At 34.5% G+C, this 20621-nt stretch overlaps 1 protein-coding gene across 1 annotated transcript in view; it reads left to right on the top strand.

The window, feature by feature from the left end:
* The window catches only part of LOC112617266 (A disintegrin and metalloproteinase with thrombospondin motifs 20), a 205199-nt gene that overhangs the window by 36520 nt on the left and 148058 nt on the right, over positions 1 to 20621 (top strand). The window contains exons 4-6 of the mRNA XM_025374005.1: positions 9029 to 9288; positions 19585 to 19668; positions 20200 to 20324. Of these exons, the coding sequence (XP_025229790.1) occupies positions 9029 to 9288; positions 19585 to 19668; positions 20200 to 20324 (469 nt within the window). The remainder of the gene's footprint in view (positions 1 to 9028; positions 9289 to 19584; positions 19669 to 20199; positions 20325 to 20621) is intronic.

Here is a 20621-nt window from a genome sequence, read left to right as displayed (position 1 = left end):
GTCTTTTAGGAATCAGCATTTACCAACATGACCCTGGTTACTACATTCTCAACAGTCTTCATATATTACCACATTCAGCCTTTAGAAGAGTCATGTGATGTGGAGTTCAGCTGAAATAATTGATACTGAGAAATCTGAATTCATGTCTTTGTTATGCCACTTACTCAGTTGGTGGCTGTTGAAATTTCACCTAATCTGTGTCACATGTCTCTGTGTTTTAAAATGTGCCCCATAATAGTAAGTGATTCAGGGATGCAAGAAGACTGATGGTGTAATGATTTGTTTCAAGTTTCAGCTGGCCACTGGTAAGTTCATAATCTTCTGCAAATTTATTATTAGTAGTTAGGGCTCCAATTATTAACTCGTGAAACTCTTTGAAAAAAGTACTATGAAATATTTTATAAGCTGCAAGCTATAATTTTAAAGTACTGGTTGAAATTTCTAATAATATTGAGAAATCACAGAGGACTGTAGATTTTCATACACTTTTGTGTTATGAAATACTACTAATTTTTAAAATAAATATATTTCAGGTTTATATTTTATTAGTTATATTACAACAGGCAGTTTAACCTTTCTGTTCCTCATTTTCCTCATATATAATAATAATAACCTCATAGATAAAATTATGATGATTATTATCCTCACATAAAATTATTATCCTCATATATAAAATGAGGATATTTTATTTTATTAGTTATATTACAATAAGCAGTTTAACCTTCCTTTTCCTCACTTTCCTCATATATAATAAAAATATTATCATCATATATAAAATTATGATTATTATCCTCATATAAAAATTATCCTCATATATAAAATGAGGATAATAATAGTACTTACATCGTAGGGTTTTTGTTAATGCTAAGTGAGATAACATATATGAAGTGTACTAGTACCTGATATGTAATAAGCACTCAGTATTGTATCTTTATTGTTGTTGATAGTAGTATTAATAGGAAAACGCAATAGTGTGGCAACACAGGGCATATAATAGATCCAGAAAACAATTTAAATCATAAGAAAATGTGAGATTTCACAATACATCTGATATGGTCACACTTTATCTCAAGGACCACCCAGGTATTTGATATGTTGCACATTCAGCAAGTTGTTTGAGATGTTAAGTCTAGAGTAAGCATCATTTGATTTTATGTCCTCATTTAAAAAATGGATGGTTGCATGCTAGTGAAGAAGTGTAAAATGTGTTTCCTCATCTGGTCAAATATAGAGCATTATATGAATTCTAGCCTGTGTACAGACATCAGAATGAATGTTGTACTTAATATCAGGCAAATCAAAGATCACATGTCTGTCTTTGAATTGTTCCTATTGTACATCACAATTATTGTTCCTACCCTGAAGATCTGGCCTGATCAACTCTTTTGTCTTGCTCTTCAATATATTCTTTTCCTTCATTTCCCTCTCTCACTGCCTTTCTTCTATTTCCCTCCCCCATTATCCTTCCTTTCTTTATCCTAATCCTTTTTCTTTCTTTCCACGAACATTTACTGAGCACTTATAAAAGGCAGAACATATTGCCTAACAGTGTTCTCAGTCTTTAGGGAATTTGTAGCTGGGTGGTGGTGACTGGATTTAGGGGTGGGCTAGTAGGGAGAGGCTTAGACTGTGTCTTATGGGCAATGAGGATCCATTATATCTCTTCCTAAATAAGGATGAGATAAAAGGAATGTTTCTAAAAATGAATCTTTTTGGACATAAATGAAGGATGAATGGAAGAGACAAGAGATTGAAGATGGCAGGAACGTTTGGGAGACTCTGCGTCTAATTTTGTATTCATTATTCTAATAATGTTCTGAGGTGAGAAGGACCTGAATGAGTTTGGAGGCAAGGACCCTGCAGGAGAAGCAATACAAGGAGCATTTTGAAGGAGAAATGGCCAAACTTGGTGACTAGATACAAAGGGTGAAGGAGGGATAGGAGGAGCCCAATGGTAATGTTCAGTTTTGAATATGAGTTATATGTATTGGGAGGCTATTTCTCACATTAATAGAAAGGGAAACTGTGTGTGGGAGAAGAAAATGATGAATTCAGTTTTGTATGTTTAAATATGAGGTGCCAGTAGGACATCCAAGTAGAATTATGGGATTCTAATTATATTATTATTTAACACTAATTTTCTAGTAGTTTATATTCTTATTATTTTAACCTCCTCCTTGCATTCTAGAATACACCTTGCTGTTATAAGAGATATTCAGTGATTGTAATTTTCAAGTGTTTTATGCTCTAGTGGGCAGATCATCATTGTTGCATGATAGCGTGATTTTGTATTTTGGTTTGGTTTAAATTAGTTTTGGGTCATAATACACTTGTTAGTAATAAAAGACAACACGTTATTTTAACATTTGACTCAATGGGACCTAAATAGAAAGGGATGCATTACATAGAAATGATGTAATTGAACTGGCCAATGTGCTTTGAATAGTGACCATTTATGTAGGGTATTTGGAAAGGTAATTGTATCAACATTTGTAACACCACTTAGGTATAAATACAAAAAAGTAATGAGATTAGATATTTAGCCAAGAAAATAGTAATATATGCATTTTTAAAAATAATAATTTAAATTTAAAATTACAATGATAAAATAAGCTCATCGTAATAATTTAAAGGGCACTGAGATGTTAAAGAAAGTATGTAATAGTTTTACTGTCTCCCTCTTCTGTCTCACTTATTGTTAAATGTTTGGGGTGTATACCTTTTAGGCTCATTAGATATATTTTATGAGTACTTGCATATTTGGAAAAGAGTTTGTTTTTACAAAACTGGGATTAAACTACACAGGCCATTTATATTTTTACTTAAAAATGCATTCTGGACATCCTTCCATATCAAAACTTATAGACCTAATTCATTCATTTAACAACTGCATAACATTCCATTATTCAACTATTCCTCTATTGAGGATTATTGTCTTAATTGGTTTCTTACTTCGTCTCCTGGGTTTTTCAGTTATGCAAGCCTTTCATCTACAAAATAAAATCAGAACAATGAAAAAATTTTCTTCTTAATATTCATACTGTTTATTTCATTTTCTTATTGCTTTAGCTAGTATTACCAAAACAATTTTATATGATAGTGATGAGAGCCAGCATATTGCTTTAATAGTAGTCAGTTTGCTATATTACTATTTACTAAGAACTTACTAATAATATAATATATATTGATGAATATATGACCCAATACAAAATATAGGACCTGGATAACAACCCAAATGCAACCACATAATTTCACTCCCCTCACCCATTTTGTTCACTTGTCCCCCCCTTACCTGAAGCAACCAGCATTCTTAATTCCATGTTTGTCATCTCCTTGCTTTCTTCTTATGTGATGTTATTATACCCATATATGGCATATATTTTTATTTTAGTTTTTAAACTATATTTTAAAAACTATGTTGGATTTAATTTTCTCACTTTCCTTACTTATAGGGACAAGATTTATTAACACTGTTGTGTGTTCAAGTAAGAAATTATAGATTTCTTCTAAATTGTTCAATTACTTTGACAAAGAGTTGTGTAGAATATTCTTTTATGGTTTATTCCATTGCTGATGAAATTAAACCCCTGAGATCTGTATTGATAACATTGTATTTGTTGTTAAATTTTGATTCTCTTTCCTTTTGTCTTTAAACGTCATTGTCAAGCAGAGGCCTTGTGTCATTCTATTACAAGGATAAATGCACACATATGTTCATTGCAGCACTATTCCCAATAGCAAAGACATGGAATCAACAAATGCCAATCAATGATAGACTGGAAAGGGAAAATGTGGTACATATACACCATGGGCTACTATGCAGCCATAAAAAGGAACGAGATCATGTCCTTTGCAGGAACATGGGTAGAGTTGGAAGCCATTATCCTCAGCAAACTAACTCAGGAAGAGAAAACCAAACACCTTATGTTCTCACTATTTATAAGTGGGAGTTAAACAATGAGAACACATGGACACAGGGAGGGAAACAACACACTTTGGGGCCTGTCAGGGTCGGGGGAGGGAGAACATCAGGAAAACTAGCTAATGCATGCTGGTCTTAATACCTAGTTAGATAGAATGAATAAAGTCTCGTACAACAAGGTGACTACAGTCAGCAATAATTTATTGTACATTTCAGAATAACTAAAAGAGTATAATTGGATTATTTGCAATACAAGGAAAGGATAAATGCTTGAAATTATTTATACCCCATTTACCCTGATGTTATTTTTATGTAATATATGCCTCTATCAAAATATCTCATGTACCTCATAAATGTATATACCTACTATGTACACACAAAATATTTTTTAATAGTAAAAAAAATTTTAACTAAAAAAAAAACACTCTGAACCAGGTCCCCAGGATTTGAATCCCAGCCATGCTACTGATCAGTTAACATATGGCTAGATTTTGTTTATTAACTGAGTTCTACAAAGTTTTTGTGTTTTGATGGACAAATTCAACCCATTCAGTTTTATCATGATAAATGATCTATTTAGTTTTGTTCCTTTTATTTGTTTTTATTTCTACTTCCATTACTTAGCAAATGTGTATGTGAGTTTCTCAAGCTCTATATGTTGTAGATTCCTCATCTGTAAAATGAGATAAACAATAACACCTATCTTATGTGGTGTTATTAAATGTTTCAATGATAATAATAATAGTCTTTAAAAATTTATGCTTTTTTATTGCAGACTTTTTTTCTGTGTTCTAATTATCATCTCCTTCGGTGTTCTCATTCCAGATAGAAACTGTTTCTTTCATCATTTTATTTTATTTTATTTTTTAACTTTTATTTTAAAAGTAAATGTGCCAGTTTGTTATATAGGTAAATCTGTGTCACAGGCGTTCGTTGAACAGATTTTTCATCACCCAGGTACTAAGCCCGGTACCCAATAGTTATTTTTTTTCTGCTCCTCTCCCTCCTCCTACCCTCCACTCTCAAGTAGGGCCTAGTGTCTGTTGTTCCATTCTTTGTGAACTTGAATTCTCATCATTTAGCTCCCACTTGTAAGTGAAAACATGCAGTATTTGATTTTCTGTTCCTGCATTAGATTGTTAAGGATAATGGCCTCCAGCTTCATCCATGTCCCCCAAAAGATATCTCGTTCTTTTTTATGGCTGCATAGAATTCCATGGTGTATATATACCACATTTTCTTTATCCATTCTGTCATTGATGGGCATTTAGGATTATGAATAATGTGGCAATCTTTCATTATTTTAGTTTGCACTGAATTATGAATAATGTGGCAATAATGAAACCATCTATTCTAGTTTAGTCTCTGTCAGCCTGATTTCTTCAAACCATAGTGCTTTCTTAATTCAATTGTGTTTTTTTTACTTGTTATTGTTAGCCAGTGAGATATATAATTTCTTAGCACTCAGGCTAGACAGACTTTTGGAGATTCTTCAGGCAGTGAGATAGTAACAGGCAGTAGAAGATAAGACAGGATTTCTTTTTCTGCTAGAGACAAGTGGTAAATTACTTGACAAGAGGGATGCTTTCTTTTGAGGAGTGTGGAGATGGTTTTTCTCTTCTGAGGTGAGGGCTGCTTGTTGTCCCACATTGCAAATCTTATGCAGTGCTGCTACATCAGCTAGCATAGTCAGCCTTTCCCAGAATAGGATGCCACGCATGGATAAGGAAAGCATCTCTTGCTGAAGCTTTGTTCATTATCACTTCCCCCACCCCAGTTTTATTGATGTATAATTGATTGATAAAAACTGTATATATTCAAGGTATACATCATGATGATTGATATATGTATACGTGTGAAATGATTACCACAATTAAATTAATTAACACATCATCACCTCACAGAATGATGTGTGTGGTGACAACACATAAAAGCTATTCTCTTAGCAAATTTCCATTAAATAAGACAGTATTATTAATTATAGTCACTCTGCTGTACATTCAATTCCCAGACGTTATTCATCCTATAACTAAAAGTTTGTGCGTTTGACCAGCATCTCCTCATTTCCTTCATTCCCTAGCTCCTGACAACCACTGTTCTACCCTTTGTGAAGCTTAGTTCTTGTCCTTTCTAGTTTTCTCCTGTGGACAGACATTTGGGTTGTTTCTAGGTTTGACTATTATGAATAAAAGTGCTATAAACATTCTTTGAAACATTTTTTAATTGTGGTAAAAAAAAAAAAAAAAAAAGGTGGCCGGGCATGGTGGCTCACGCCTATAATCCCAGCACTTTGGGAGGCCGAGGCAGGCAGATCACAAGGTCACGATATCGAGACCAGCCTGACCAACATGTGAAACTCTGTCTCTCTAAAAATACAAAAATTAGCTGGGCATGGTGGCGTGCACCTGTAATCCCAACTACTTGGGAGATTGAGGCAGGAGAATTGCTTGAACCCAAGAAGCAGAGGTTGCAGTGAGCTGAGATTGCACCACTGCACTGCAGCCTGGTGATGGAGCGAGACTCCCCCTCAAAAAAAAAAAAAAGTAACATGAGATTTGCCATCTTAATCCTTTGTATGTGTACACTTCAGTAGTGTTAAGTATATTCACATTGTTATGCAACAGATCTCCACGACTTTTTCATCTTGCAAACTGAGACTATATCCATTCATAACTCCCCATTTTCCCTTTTCTCTATCCCCTGGTAACCACCAGTATACTTTTTGTTTCAATGAATTTTACTATTTTAAGTATCTCATTTAAGTAATATCATACAGGATTTTTTAAAAACTGGCTTATTTCACTTAGCATAATGACTTCAAGGTTCATTCATGTTGTCATATGCGACAGCATGTCCTTCCTTTTTGTTGTTGTTGTTGTTGTTGTTTTTTGTTTGTTTTAGAGGTGGAGTCTCATTCTTACCCAAGCTGGAGTGCAGTGGTATATCATAGCTCACTGTAGCCTCAAACTTGGAGGCTCAAGTGATCCTCCCACCTGAGCCTCCAGAGTGCCTGAAACAACAGGTGCATGCCACCACACATGCCTTCCTTCCTTTTTTATACTGAATAATATTTCACTGTATGTGTATACTACATTTTGTTTATTCATTCCTTTGTCAATGGACATTTGGGTTGCTTCTGCTTCTTAGCTATTGTAAATAATACTGCAAAGAACATGGGTGTATAAATAGCTCTTCAAGACCCTGCTTTCATTGCTTTTGGATATTTACCCCAGTAGGATTGCCAGATCATATGGTAGTTCTATTTTTATTTCTTAAGGAGTGTCCATATTGTTTTCCATAGTGATTATACCATTTTACAACCCTACCAACAGTGCATAAGGTTTCCAATTTCTCCACATACTTGCCAACATTTGTTATTCTCTCTTTCTTTCTGTTTCTGTGTGTGTGTTTAATAGTAGCCATTGTTATGAGTGTGATGTGATATTGTGGTTTTGATTTGCATTTATTTAATGATGAATTGTGCTGAACATCATTTCATGTATGTGTTGATGATTTGTGTAATGTATTTGGGAAAGTGTTTATGCAAGTCTTTATTCATTTTTAATCAGATTATTTGTTTTCCTGTTGTTGAGTTGTAGGAATTTTTTAAATATTCTAGATATTAATTCCTTATCAGATACATAGTTTGTAAATATTTTCTCCTAATCCATAAGCTGCTTTTTTGCTTTACTGATTGTGTCCTTTGAATAATATTTTTAAAGTTTGATGTAGTCCCGTTTGTCTATTTTTGCTTTTGTTGCCTGTGCTTTTGATGTCATATCCAATAAATCACTGCCAAATCCAATGTTATGAAACACTTTCTTTATATGGTTTCTTCTAGGAGTTTTAATATTTTGGGTCTTTTAGATTTGTAACTCATTTTGAGTTAGTCTTTGTATATTGAGTGGTCTTGGCACTCTTGTCAAAAATCGTTTGATCATATACACAAGGGTTTATATCTGGAGTCTCTGTTGTAGTTCCTCAGTCTGTATATTTGTTTTGCTGTGAACTTATACCAGTTGTTTTCTTGTGAACATATGTTTTCCTTCTCTTAGATAAATACCTAGGAGTGGAACTGCAGGGTCATAGGGTAGATGCATGTCTAATTTAAAATTTGCCAGATAGGTTTTTCAAGTGATTGTACCACTAGGTATTATAGCTCTTTGTAATTTTAGTCATTCTGGTAGGTAGAATCATATTTTTTTTTTGTCTTTTAGTTGAATTGGTATTGAAGCACCTAACGATACCTGAAATTTTATCTTTACTATGTTGTTAATTTATTTTTTGCCTCTTTCAATTAGAGTATAAGCTTTATGAGGTGCTATTTACTCCTCAGTATCTAAATGTTTCCTGATATGCATTAGGCATGCAATAAATGTTTCCTTTAAATTAACAAATAAATCAAAGCATAAATATTTATCTTTTCCTTGATTGAGATTTCTATATATCAGGTATATCTGGGATCTCCTCTAGGGTCCAGTAATTGGTCAAGGATATTTTAGTGGCCAAGTCACTTCAGGAGAAAATGGCAGGAAAAACTTTTTTTGCCTTTCTGGATTCAATAGATTCACCCACATATTGTTATTTTGCTTAATTTTCTGTTGTTCTTGGTGCTTTTCACATGTGAAGAAAGTTTGTTTTGTTCTATATTTTATAAAGTTTCACCCTACAAAATGTTACTACTCTGTAATGAAATTAAATGTCATTGTTGACTTGAAAACCTAATTTACATACTGAGAAAAACATAAGAAGTCCTGGATATTTTTGTTTTCTACTTGGTAGTTAATAAATACATTTGAATAGTCATACCTTTTCAAATATGACTTAGATACAATTTTACCTTTTCAAATATGACTTAGATACAATTTCTTGTTGGTAAAATCTAAGAAAATGTGAACTTTTGCAAACTTTTTATTACTATAGAAAGCAATCTTCATGACAATGCTGTACAATACTATTTTAAATAATAATTTCTCTTTGTCCTTTTATTTTCATGTTGGGAACAAATATGTAAGTATTAAATAATTTTGGCTATTCTATTTTTTGCGATATTTTTGGTCACATCCAATTTAATGGTTCTATATTATATTCTTTTTTTCTCCCTAGAAAGTCAAATAAAGGAAACCAGTTTACCCTTTCATACCTACAGAAACATGAATGAAGATCTTAATGTAATGAAAGAAAGAGTTTTAGGACACCCATCAAAAAATGTACCATTGAAAGATGAAAGAAGTCAATTACATTCCAGGAAAAAACGTCTTATATCATATCCAAGATACGTTGAAATTATGGTTACAGCTGATGCTAAAGTGGTTTCTGCTCATGGATCGAATTTGCAAAACTATATACTGACTCTAATGTCAATTGTAAGTAAACTTAATGTGACTTTTATATTTCCTAAAATGTTTAGCTTAATGAAATTTTAAATGTCTAATTAAAATTTTTTTTTCCAAACTTTTTAGATGTAATTTTGTATCTAAGTTTAAGCCAAAAATAAGATTTCATTGAAGTTTAGTTTAGATAGAGGTATAGCAAGTATCCTATTCTGTTACTTGGACACCTTTCTAAAACATTTAAAAATCCACAAAACCACTTATAGAAAATGCTTGAATTATTCTTTACTTCATCACATGAATGGCTTCTGCCCTCTAGTGACAGGAACTGTCCTAGTTGCATTGATCTTTTGCTCTTTGAATCTGAATTTTAAAACCTCACCCTATTTCTGCGCAGAGGGGAGAAGATCCTTTTTTTATTATGACTATATTCTCCAAATCAGAAATTTGGACACCTAACATCTTAAGTTATACATGTATTTATGGTGATAAAGGGATAGGCTATTACTAATAGGACTGTCCTAACAAATTTGGAATTTAAGATCACAATAACTCTCAGGGTCCTTGATCTGATGTTAATACCTTTGTCAAGCAGTGGTAGTGTTAGTATCCATAGAACTGTATTCTAGAGCTGGTGAAGGGTGCCAATTCTGTGTGAGTGGCATCGCCCTTCATCCTTACATGTATGTGTGTGAGAGAGTGTGTGTGAGAGTGTGTGTGTGTGTGTGTATCTCCCTCCACCACCCTGGGACATTCCTGAATTAGACCTGTTATTTTAGAGTAATCACTAAGGGTAGCCATTTTCATGCTAGTTTAGTTGATGAATTATTGGCCAGGCATGGTGGCTCACGCTCGTAATCCCAGCACTTTGGGAGGCTGAGGCGGGAGGATCACCTGAGGTCAGAAGTTCGAGACCAGCCTAGCCAACATAGTGAAACCTCATCTCTACTAAAAATACAAAAAATTAGCCAGGTGTGGTGGTGGGTGCCTATAATCCCAGCTACTGGGGAGGCTGTGGCAGGAGAATCGCTTGAACCTGGGAGGCAGAGGTTGCAGTGAGCTGAGATCATGCCATTGCACTACAGCCTGGGCAACAAGAGTGAAACTACAATTAAAAAAAAAAAAAAAAGAATCACATAGCCACCTATTTATAGATTCAGGGTATTCGGAACATATCTCATGACTGGAAGTACTTCTATTCACATATAGGGAATTCAGGCCCACTTAGTTGAAAAAACTTAGCCAGTGCATATCTATAGGACATTGTAAATTTCTCTTAGCTAGATATTACCAGTTGATTGTGACATGAAGATCATAAGATACAATAATTTTTCTAAAATATGACATTTTACCTTAAATTCTTATTGTTATACCATAGTCTATGTTACCTAAACACAGTATCTGATACTGTGGGTACTCAATAAATAGTTACTGAAAGTATGAATGGAAACATGGTTAAAGTATTACTAAAAGTAATATTGTTTTTCAGAATTCAGTGCATTGTGATAAATAAAAACAGAGATATATAAAATAATTTTTTGAAATTGTGTAAAATTGACCCTTATTTTGTTTACTTCAATTGAATTTTTGTAAATGACAACAGAAGTATAGATAGAAATTTATCCTAATTACTTGTTTTTTTTTACTTCTGAATTTGAAGTAAAATTACCTACATGTATTACCTAGATGTATAATTATCTAAATGTTAGTATGGCAAACTCTAAATTATGAAGGGATTCTAATGAAAACTATGATGTGGAGGATGTCAATTGTTATGTACAAGATTGTATCAATTTTATGGAACACTGGGATATATTTTGCAATAGAAAATGGTTACAGGAGATGGCATTCATTAAGAAAGTTGGGGGAGAGGATGTGGAAAAATAGGAACACTTTTACAATGTTGGTGGGATTGTAAACTAGTTCAACCATTATGGAAAACAGTATGGTGATTCCTCAAGGATCTAGAACTAGAAGTACCATATGACCCAGCCATCCCATTCCTGGGTATATACCCAAAGGATTATAAATCATGCTGCTATAAAGACACATGCACACGTATGTTTACTGCGGTACTATTCACAATAGCAAAGACTTGGAATCAACCCAAATGTCCATCAGTGACAGACTGGATTAAGAAAATGTGGCACATATACACCATGGAATACTATGCAGCCATAAAAAAGGATGAGTTTGTGTCCTTTGTAGGGACATGGGTGCAGCTGGAAACCATCATTCTCAGCAAACTATCGCAAGAACAGAAAACCAAACACTGCATGTTCTCACTCATAGGTGGGAACTGAACAATGAGATCACTTGGACTCGGGAAGGGGAACATCACACACTGGGGCCTATCACGGGGAGTGGGGAGGGATTGCATTGGGAGTTATACCTGATGTAAATGACGAGTTGATGGGTACTGACGAGTTGATGGGTGCAGCACAGCAGCATGGCACAAGTATACATATGTAACAAACCTGCATGTTATGCACATGTACTCTAGAACTTAAAGTATAATGATAATAAAAATAAATAAATAAATAAAATAAAATGTTGAGATACTTAAAAGAACTCAAAAGTTATGCAATATATATCATAAAAACATTATATATATATATGTATCTTCAGTACATCAAGGCAAATTTAAAACATTAATATTTTTATTAAAATGTTAAAATTTTTTCTCAGAAAAAGATAATTGTTTACTGGAGTCAGTAGTCATTCTAGTAAAGTGTTTCTCTCTAATGTATTAGAACAGATAAATATATTTTGTCTAAGTGGGAACTATTTAAATTCATTTTGTATTGAAGAAATAAATATTTTTAACCTTAAAAAAATAAAAATAAAATAAAATAAAATAAAAAAGAAAGGTGGGGCTGGGCTTGGTGGCTCACGCCTGTAATCCCACCACTTTGAGGGGCCGAGGCGGGCAGATTACCTGGAGTCAGGAGTTCAAGACCAGCCTGGCCCACATGGTGAAACCATGTCTCTAGTAAAAATACAAAAATTAGCCAGGTGTGGTGGCACATGTCTGTAAGCCCAGCTACTTGGGAGGCTGAGGCCGGAGAATCACTTGAGCCCAGGAGACGGAGGTTGCAGTGAGCCGAGATCGTGCCACTGCACTCCAGTCTGGCTGACAGAGTGAGACTCTGTCTTAAAATAAATAAATAAATAAATAAATAAATAAATAAATAAGGAAAGAAAGTTGGGTGGGAGAGATACTGAAGGAAAATTGTTAGATTTGATAGATTTTTAAAACATGGTAAATGACAGATAACTATTGTCAGTGCTTTGGGCATACTGACCAGAAGGAATAAAGGAATAAACACAGGACTAATTTTGGAATAGTTTCATGCATTTTTGGTGACATCACCACCCTCAGAAAGGTTTTGTTATCTACATTTTACATAAAAATCAGTATTGGCCAGTCACCATGGCTCACACCTGTTATCCCAGCACTTTGGGAAGCCAAGGCGAGTGGATCATGAGGTAAAGAGATCAAGACCATCCTGGTCAACATGGTGTACCTCATCTCTACTAAACACACAAAAATTAGCTGGATGTGGTGGCGTGTGCCTATAATTCCAGCTACTTGGGAAGCTGAGGCAGAAGAATCGCTTGAACCTGGGAGGCGGAGGTTGCAATGAGCTGAGATTGTGCCACTGCCCTCTAGCCTGGCGACACAGCAAGACTCCATCTCAAAAACAAACAAACAAACAAAAATCAGTATCATCACTGTTAGAAGATATTGTGACATACTTTGAGATAACTAAAGTTGTCCATGGAAAGTTTAAAGCCAGAGTTAATTGAAGGGAATGCAGACAGACCTTTTGACTTCATGGAAAGCAAATCTGCATTGAAACAATGCTTGAAACAACAGATCAATGCATGTACTTCTCATTTTCTGGATTTTTAGGCTTACTAGAAGGAGAGCAGGTTTCTGTTGAAGACAGAATTTTTATAGACACAGTCATCTGGTTTGTGTTAAGCTTTTATTCTCAGGGAGATAGATGCAGCAGAATTGAGGAAGAGGTGTGCATTCCAAATAAAGTGGGGTAGGAGGAAAAATTAAGGAGGGTAAGTCTCCCTTTTGAGATACTTTGAGTTTTTGTATATGTTTTCTTTCTTCCTAAGTAGCCAAATTTTAGATGACTTCTAAGCTACCTGGGTTTAGTGCTTTTCTTCTCTCTCACTGAAAGACTGTTCAAATGAGGACATGGGAAAATTAGTAGAGCCTATGGTTCTGTACATAAATTGTTGCTTTTTATTGGCTAAAAAACAGTGATCACAATTGTATTTATGGTTGCAAAAATATTAAAGGTGAAAGGGAACTTAAGAGAAAGAGTGACAAACTCTCCCTGTTTTCCTGGAACTTGCTCAGTTTTGGTATTGAGTCTTATGTCCTTGGAAACCCTTCAGTCCTGAGCAAACTGGGACTGTTGATCACACTATGTAGAGATCAAATCTAGTCTAACTTGTTTTATTGCTACTTGTTAAGTCCATTTCAAAAACCGCTTTTTAAAGAGGTAAGAGAAATGCTATTCGCACATAAGTGTCCACAGATATTTCCAGTTTAGGAAGGAGCTGTTCAGGTTTTGCCTATTTTTTCCAGTTTTTAGAAGGCACTAACTGCATTTATTCAAACACACACGTGGATTATTGGTGATATTCTGATCACGGTAATTTAGGAAAAGATCAAGACAATGTGACATAGGCTTGGTATACGATAAAGACAAGTTCAAAGTGATGAAAAAGAATTTTTGTCTGTTGAGCTCCAGATATAATGGGGGAAATAAGGGAATGCTTTCAGGATTGAGCAAATGGGTTATATACACAACTTAGATTATCGACCCTTACTCATCCTGCGCAAAGTAAACAACTGTGCTGTCTTCTTAAACTTTTTCTTTGCTTTCAACAATTTAACGAAATAAGTGAGTGCAGTGACATTGAAATAAAGAATGTGACTTAATTCACTTTTTAGTTGCACTTAACGTTGTCAGAGTAGACTAGAGACCCTTCTTACTCAAAGGGTTTCTGGAATTAACATTAAAATTAGTGGGAAAGGCCGGGTGTGGTGGCTCACGCCTGTAATCCCAGCACTTTGGGAGGCCGAAGTGGGCAGATCACAAGGTCAGGAGATCGAGATCATCTGACTAACACGGTGAAACCCCGTCTCTACTAAAAAATACAAAAAAATTAGCTGGTCGTTACAGCGGGTGCCAGTAGTCCCAGCTACTCGGGAGGCTGAGGCAGGAGAATGGCATGAACCCGGGAGGCGGAGCTTGCAGTGAGCTGAGATTGTGCCACTGCACTCCAGCCTGGCAGACAGAGGGAGACTCTGTCTCAAAAAACAAACAAACAAACAAAAAATTAGTGGGGAAGAACACACTTGTGATGTATAATATATCTAGTGAAATAGTGTTTGTGTTAAATGAGCAGAGATACTCAGCTGCCATTTTAAAACCTTTATTCTTAGGGAATTTGGGTGACAACACCAGGTTAAAATGGCACTTATATATGCATTATCAAGCTACTAAAATGTATGTAGACTAGAGCAACTTTTTCTTCAGTATATTTATTTTGATACTCAATTTATTATTTAATAGACCTTAAATATTTACTAAGTATTAAAAGACTTCCACACTTCATTGTGTTTCTAAAGGTTTGACTCTATAATATTCACCCTCTTGCAGATTTAATAATGTAAATTTAAGGAACATCACGTAATCCTCAAGAATTAACCCTTTCATTAAAATATGGTTACTAATATTAGAGGCATGTATCAACTAAAAACCCTCATTTGCATTACATTGACTTTATACCATTACTTTCAATTTTGTTGGTTGTTTTTACTGATGTTATTAGGATGGGGAAGATTTTTAACTACATTACAATAAAAACTAATGATATGCTTTCATACTTGAGGTATAACCATTTATATTACTTTTCCCTTCAATTTATTGCTCTGCATATTCTTAATTATTTGCACATATTTGCTCTGTATGTATGTAGAATTTCATCATTTTCAATTTGAAAATGAAAAGATCTTTCTGATGAAGTTAAGAGTAATGATCTTTGTAAGCATTCGTTTGTCAAAATCAGTTTTTTATAGATGACTTTGTACTTCTTAATGAAGGTGGCCTATGAACATACCATATATGAATGTTTGCTAAAGCTCTATCTAGAAATTATTTTCAAAATGATTGGTAAGTTAATGGTGATAGCAATTTGTTTCACGCTTTGTATGAACTATATTTTGCCTAGAATTTTCTTAAAGATTTCAACAATACAATTCATACCATTTCTTCTTCACCTTTCATTAAATATCCATGAAATAATAGTATTTACTATTTTATGAAACCTATAAAGAAGTAAGAACTACTTATGTGAAGGAAACTAACATTTAAAGAATAAAAGATTAAATACATTTTAAGTAGATCAATAACAATTCTAATACATAGCACTCTAAAATGTAGTGATTAAGGTAATATATTAAAAATATTAAATGGCTTTTAGAATAGGATGATACATTAGAAATCTGGTCTGGTGTTTCCTAAAGTGTAGTCTATGGAATGGAATATTAGTCCTGTGATATGCTCCATGGGGGGCAGTGGGGAGCTAAGGACTTTGGTCATATAGTTGCATGAAATGCTGTATATAATATCTCTGTGTCACAGATTTAATATATCTCTGTGTGTGTGTGTGTGTGTGTGTGTGTTAGCCTATTCAAGATTCCATGAAGGTATCTAATTATTTTAGCTCATTTTTCAAACTGTGGAATGATTTTGTTCTTTGAAACAAATGTCTTTCACAACTCTTCCCCAGCAGCACCTGGTTAATATTAATCCAATATGCAAGGACATTGTGACCCAAGGGTACCCAGTGCCTCCACTTGGATATTACGGACATTAAGACAAAAAAAAAAAAAAAAAAGATAAACTCATTTTCCAGGGTTGAACAACTAGCTTGTAGCTACTAATAGAGCTGGAACTAAAGCCCAGGTCTGTTGACTGCCTAAGGGCTTCTCTGAGGCCACGGGCAAGTGACCATAACAGGACAATACCAGTGGCCAGGGGATGTGTTGCAGCAGGGTTATGAAATGTCTTGAAATGTTTTTACCAAGAACTAATTGATTCAGAATGCTGAATAAAGATCAGATAAAGTAGTCAGTGCTCTAAAGCCAGACTGTACAGAATGAAAACTGGGTTCTGTTTGCTACCAGCTGCCGGATCTTCAGTGTCTTACTTAACTTCTCTGTATCTTACTGTTCTTATCTGTAAAATGGACACTGTAGTAGCGCCTATCTCATAAGGTTTGTTGTGATAATTAAATGAATTAATACATTTAAACTTGAACACATCTGGCATACAATAAACATTGAATAAATATTTTATGTATCATTTAATATTTACTCATTTATTATTTACAGCAAACATAGTATCCTATCATCAAGGCAGTCTAATTTGGGATGGTGGTTTTAAGAATGAGAGAAGTGCATTGTACATACTGCTTCAAAAATTCTCTGAGTACCAAATGGGCCTTGTGGCTATTCATTGCTTGAATCACAATTTAGCTGTATTGAATAGAGTCATTCAATAACAGCACCTTCAAACATCTAAATATAGTTAAAGGTATACATATATTCTACATGAGCACTTAAATTATAAAGGTCAGTAAAATAATAAGAGATACAATTAGAAAAAATGAGCATGATGACATTCTTAATTATTTAATGAAATATACTATTTTAGTGTAAAAGCAAAATATCATCTCCAGGACTTTCTTTGGGGGAAGTTAAAATTATGTAAATCAAACTGTCTGTTTTTATATCTTTTACTCCCAGAGGACTGTGAGTTAAGGGCAGAGATTATGCCTTGTTTAGCTCTGTATATTTAGTAAGCAACACAGGGTTTGATGGGCAGTAGATATTCAGTAAGTACTAAAAGAGATAATAAAACAATCATGCTTTTGGATACTTTGCTTCCAATTTAGACATACTGTGGTAATTAACTTGAAACGCATGTACTAGAACTAGTATTATGAATATCTATATCTATATCTGTATTATGCCTTTTCTTCTGAAAAAGCTTTATAAGTAGCAATAAGAGTAATAGCCACTGTGATTGATCCCTATGATCCTGGCCCTAATCTAAATGCTATTTGCATACCATCTCATTTAATCCTTGTGGTAGCCTAGAAGTAGGTTTTATCAAATGGCTGTTAGAATTGGAACCTGTGTCTGTTTGCCTTAAATAACTATCTTTTATAGCCAGTATCCACCTTGCATAACAATAGTTTGCATTATCTTTTCCCTAGTGTTACATTTAAGGATATTTTGCTGTAGTAATATATTTTAAATTATACAGTCAGAATATTGGGACATTTTTTCCAAATGCTAGCTTGCAGATTTATCACTTTTAAATAAACGTGCAGCATCTGTTTCCTTCCAAAACTGGAAGTATTTTTGTGGTTATGTATTTTATAGCTGATACTATAACATCCAGATTTTCATTCATAGTCAAAATACTTGGGACAATGGATATAGTAGTTAGCCATGTTAGACACTTCATAGTGCATATGCTCTTTTTTCTTGGACTACGGGATATGCATATTATCCTGAGACACAGAAATCTTCACAGCTGTTTTTCATTTATAGGGGAAAAAGAGCTTTTATAAATACCTTTGAGGTGTATCTTTTACTTTATAATTTGGCTTAGAAAAGCATCCATTTTTAAACTCACAGGATCAAGCATAACTCCAAAATCATAATTACAGGTGTGCTTTTTTTTCCCCCCATGATAGATGTATTTTAAAACATTGCATGTAAATGAATATTTATAAATTCAACTGTAAATTCACAGCTCCTATTTTAAAGTGAGAAATACTGCATTGCTAACAGACCTGCTTGAATTTACCAATCAACTGACCATCCCTGTCTTAACTTACTGTCAGCCTCGCTGGGGCTACCTCCACTCTTGCCAAAACATGCTACTACCAGAGCCAAAGTCATCACTATAGGTTCAGATGACAAACCTGTAAATATCTGAGACTGCACAGCCATAACAGTAGTACAGATGCTGGACTATGTATTTATGCTCATGCTGACCCTACAGTGTCAGCAGCTCTAAAGACGCTTTTGGCTCTAGTTCTGGTAGTAGTCCATTTGGCACAAGAGGCATTGACAGCAGTCATGTTATATGTTGTGGTGAAGCAGCTTTGACTGACAGAGTGAGGACTCCGGTAGTGATACTTCTAACAAACTGTAAGCTCCACAAGGTCAGGGCCTTTGTTCTCTTCCCTATATCTGCTTCTGTAGCCAACAAAGCAAGGAGTAGATACTGAACGTTTATTTATTAAACAAATGAGGGAAGTAGCACACCCTGGAGCAATTGCTGCTTTGACTTAGGCAGTGGCCAACAAGAAGGTGATCTAGGGTTTAGCAGCAGTTTTCTTTGCACAGGTAGCCCAGATCTAGAGTGAGGTATGTCTCTAATTAAGTACCAGGCAGAGGCATTGGCCATGAAAGACACTCCTACTGCAGTGGCAACCTCTATAATGGCTACAAGGAGAGAATATGAATTAGCGAATGGGATGGCACCTTGATCGTGAATCATCAGTGAGCCCATGCAGAGCCCATCCAGAGTGCCTCACATTCTCCGGTCCTGGAAAACTGAGGACCAGGTTGCGACTCATGACCTCTTCTAGGACTGTTTATATGATTCTAGATGGATCTGTCTCTATGGTTTCTGGTAATGCTAAACTTTAAAAATAATAATCATATTTGGAGTTGGAAATATACTACTGTGGCTGAAAGATTAGGTGAACTATCAGAAAAGAATAGGTAAAACTTGCATATTTTTATGGAATATTGTAGTCATGTAAATTGTGGATTATGACACAGAATGAAGTGAATTTCTTGCTGAATCATCCATAACAGCAGTTCCAAAGTCTAACATGTGTTCAGAACACTTGAGATCTTGTTAAAGTGCAGACTGTGAATCATTAATCCAGGGTGGGGCCTGAGATTCTGTTTCATATCAGCTCTAGGTTATGTGGATGCTGCTGATCCATGGATCAGTCTCAGTAGCAAGGTTTAAGATACTCAAATTTTGAGAATCTTTAAGATGCCTGGGTCTCAATCCTGCAGATTCTGATTTATTTGGTAAGGGACGTGGTGTGAACATGAGGATTTGTTAAAGCACTCTAAGAGATCCCAAGATTCCTACGTACAGTGCAATTGGAGAATTGATACTCTGTGACTGATTTCAACTTACTTTTGAGAAGAAATATTCATTTTAAACAACTAATCCTACATTTTTTTACATGCAGGTTGCAACAATCTACAAAGATCCAAGTATTGGAAGTTTTATACACATAGTAGTGGTAAAATTAGTTATGATTCACCACGAGGAGGTAAGAAACAGGTCTAAAATTAGTAACCTTAGTTGTAGTAAGTTTTTAGTGACAATACATAGAGATTATGGAACTCTTATTAGAAATGAAATGTTTTTAAAGTTTGCTTTAAAGACTTGATTTGAAAACGAATGAGATTACCCTTATTTGTTGTGATGGAAATAAAATAGAATGACAACAGTGTTTACCTGAGCAAAGGAAAAATGAATAAACAAGTCAAAAATAAAAGATTAAAAACCTTAGTATTCATTTTTATAATCCTAATGTCAGAGGATTTAAAATATAGTAGTTTTTAAAAGTTTTTCCTAAATATTGGATGGTTATATTAAGAAGATCGAATTAGATTCAGTTTTGATCACGTTTTAGATATTGCTAAAATATGTTGTAGTTAATATATGAAGAAGAGATGCTGTCACTCCTTCATTTCCCTGTGAGAATGCTATTTGATAAATTGTGCAGATGCTGATAAACTTGGAAGGAAAACAGGACATTAATATTTTGATACAGTATTGCATTGCTTATTTTGCATAGGAAGGGCCAGTCATTAATTTTGATGGTGCTACCACATTAAATAACTTTTGTTCATGGCAACAAACTCAGAATGACGTTGATGATGTTCACCCTTCCCACCATGACGCTGCCATTCTTATCACTAGGTATGATTATAGAAATAATCTTTCCCATACAATCCTTTATTCTTCCTTCCTGCATGACTGATACTTCTTCTTAATTCTTTGTTAATAATACACAGAAGTGTTCTACGAGAATTTGTACTACGAAAGAAACTATCGAATAAAAGCATTCTTTTGTTCTTTCAAACCAGAATACTAGTTAGTTCTCTAGGAAATTAGCAATGTCAGGTTGCTGAGTAATGGTTTGATCTAAACAAAACAATTTCCTAACAATATTAGTGACAGAATGAGAGAATTAAGAAATTAACATAGTTATGGAAC

The sequence above is a fragment of the Theropithecus gelada genome, unplaced genomic scaffold (genome assembly GCF_003255815.1).
Source record: "Theropithecus gelada isolate Dixy unplaced genomic scaffold, Tgel_1.0 HiC_scaffold_15987, whole genome shotgun sequence".
Lineage (NCBI taxonomy): Eukaryota > Metazoa > Chordata > Mammalia > Primates > Cercopithecidae > Theropithecus > Theropithecus gelada.
This window is presented reverse-complemented; position numbering and strand designations above follow the sequence as displayed.